At 39.8% G+C, this 2,425-nt stretch overlaps 1 protein-coding gene across 1 annotated transcript; it reads left to right on the forward strand.

The window, feature by feature from the left end:
* Positions 1-1,338: 1,338 nt before the first annotated feature.
* On the forward strand, positions 1,339-2,109 carry LOC112505981. Its single transcript, XM_025110014.1, has one exon. It carries the CDS (start codon positions 1,339-1,341, stop codon positions 2,107-2,109), a length of 771 nt encoding a protein of 256 aa, XP_024965782.1.
* The last annotated feature ends 316 nt before the right edge of the window (positions 2,110-2,425 follow it).

The following is a 2,425-nucleotide window of genomic DNA, read 5'->3' on the forward strand; positions in this document are numbered from 1 at the left end:
ATAAATAGTTGTTAAAATGTAATATTTTGGATTGTAAAGCATGTTTTAGAAGTTAATATACGTTTGGAGTTTATTAGTAGCTCTGAAATGTTTGTGTCTTTGAACTAAGTCTGTTAGTAACACCGCCCATTCCGGACCACGGGGACGGGGGATGTTACAAATGTGGTATCAGAGCATAGGTTTTGACTTGTAGATAAAGTAAGCTTGACCTGTGAGAAATGGGTAGACATAAGAACGGGTATACTAAGCTTTAATTCTATCTACCATTTTTCTAATCCATAACTGTTTTGAATTATGATTTTCATGTTGTTTTATTTTAGAATGTCAAGACGTGGTCGCCCACGCAAATCCAGATCTCAACCTGAGGGTAACCCAAACCCGAACCCCTATCCAATGGGGGGTGGAAATGAACCCAATATTGCTGATGTGGTTCGTCAGACCATGTCAAGTCTGATGCCTACATATCTACAGCAGGCTATTCAGGCTATGCAACAACCAACGCATAATCTTCCTTCAAATCCAAATCATGTTCCTACACCAAATATTGGAAATCCTGCATCTAGTTCGGGTAACCCAACGGGTGAAATATATATATGGCTTGAAAGGTTTAACAAACAAAAACCTCTATCTTTTTCAACTGCCATAGATTCTGTGGATGCCGAACACTGGATTCGACACATAGAAAAGATTGTCAATGTCTTAGATGTTCTAGATCAGTATCGGGTTCGTTTGAATACTTATATGTTCGAGAAAGAAGCCAATAACTAGTGGGAATCTTGTATCCAAACTGATACATCTGTTAAAGACTTGTCTTGGAATAATTTCAAAGAATTTTTCTTCAAACAATACTTTACCTCGGCTGATCGTGATGCCTATGTGCGAGAATATGCTACTATCCCGCAAGGCGAGGAAGAAACAGCTGCTGACTACATGGTGCGGTTTCTTAAATTTTCTCGTTTTGCAGGAAATACTGCAGGCACTCAAGTTCAACAAGCTGACAAATTTAAATGGACTTTGAACTCGAGGTATAAAAATCGTCTCTTGAATCATCCTTTTAATATCGTTACTGAAGTGGCCGATGCAGTAAAGAATATTGATCGGTCACGATAACAATGGTTAATTTCACGCGTTGACAATAAGAAACACGGATCTGAATCTTTCTCCGGAAGCAACCCTTATTTTGTAAAATCAAAGTCGAGCAGCGATACTCAAAAAGGCTCGAATCTATCCAGGCCACGACTTCTAGTGTTGTCTAGCAGTGGAAGTCAAAATGTTTCTAGCCCTGTTATTAATTGTGATCGATGCAATCTTCGACATCGACCGGGTCCATGCTTAAAGATGACCGGTTCCTGTATCAATTGTCGAGAACAAGGTCACATGGCAAAAGATTGTCCTAAAGCTCGGATCCAAACTGACAAAGGGAAATGTAGACAACCAAGTACTAGTGGACGAGTCTTTGTATTACCTGGCAGCAAATCTCAAGCGGGTATGATTTCGGGTCATGTTAAATTAATTGATTTATCTGTTTATGTTTTGTTTGATACTGGTGCGACACACTCAATTGTTTCTGAACAATTAGAATCTCGATTAAAACCGTATGAGCAAACCACCAAAATTCCAGTGGTAATATCGACTCCAATGGGTGGTTCAATTTGTGTGCTAACTCGTTTTTCCAACTGTTCGTTGCTTATTGGGGACTGCATACGAGAGGTCCCTCTGCTTCCAATGCATATGTCCTACTTCGATTTAATATTGGATATGGACTGGTTGTCACGCCACCGGGCAACAATAGACTGTAATGCCAAACAAATTCTTTTTGGGGATATAGACAACCCAAAGGCAATCTTCCAAGGAGGTACTCCAAAAGAAGATGTTAGTGCAGTAGTCTCTATTACTGTGAAGCAATATACGTGGCAAAACAATGAAAGTTTTCTTGCTTCTTTACAAGATCCCGAACAGGTATTTCCTACTTCTACATCCATACCTGTTGTTTCTGAATATTTTGATGTGTTTCCCGATGATTTACCGAGTATACCACCGGTACGGGAAGTCGAATTTACCATCGATCTAGTCCCGGGAGCTTCTCCTATTTTCAAGCCTCCTTATTGAATGGCTCCAACTGAAATGAAAGAGCTTAAAACTCAACTCGATGATCTATTGAAGAAAGGTTTCATTCGGCCTAGTCTTTCACCCTGGGGAGCTCCAGTTCTTTTCGTTAAAAAGAAAGACGGTATGATGCGTCTTTGTGTCGATTATCGGGAACTTAATAAAGTAATGATCCGTAACAAGTATCCGTTGCCTAGAATCGATGATATGTTCGATCAATTACAAGGGGCACGGTACTTTTCCAAAATTGATCTTCGGTCCGGGTACCATCAACTACATATCCGAGATTGTGGTATTACGAAAACAGGATTTAGAACTC

Source organism: Cynara cardunculus, assembly GCF_001531365.2.
Source record: "Cynara cardunculus var. scolymus isolate 2C chromosome LG 2, CcrdV1, whole genome shotgun sequence".
Classification (NCBI taxonomy): domain Eukaryota; kingdom Viridiplantae; phylum Streptophyta; class Magnoliopsida; order Asterales; family Asteraceae; genus Cynara; species Cynara cardunculus.

Bases quoted from the DNA above. Each gene is read 5' to 3' on its own strand.
- LOC112505981 (XM_025110014.1), top strand. From the start codon at position 1,339: ATGACCGGTTCCTGTATCAATTGTCGAGAACAAGGTCACATGGCAAAA.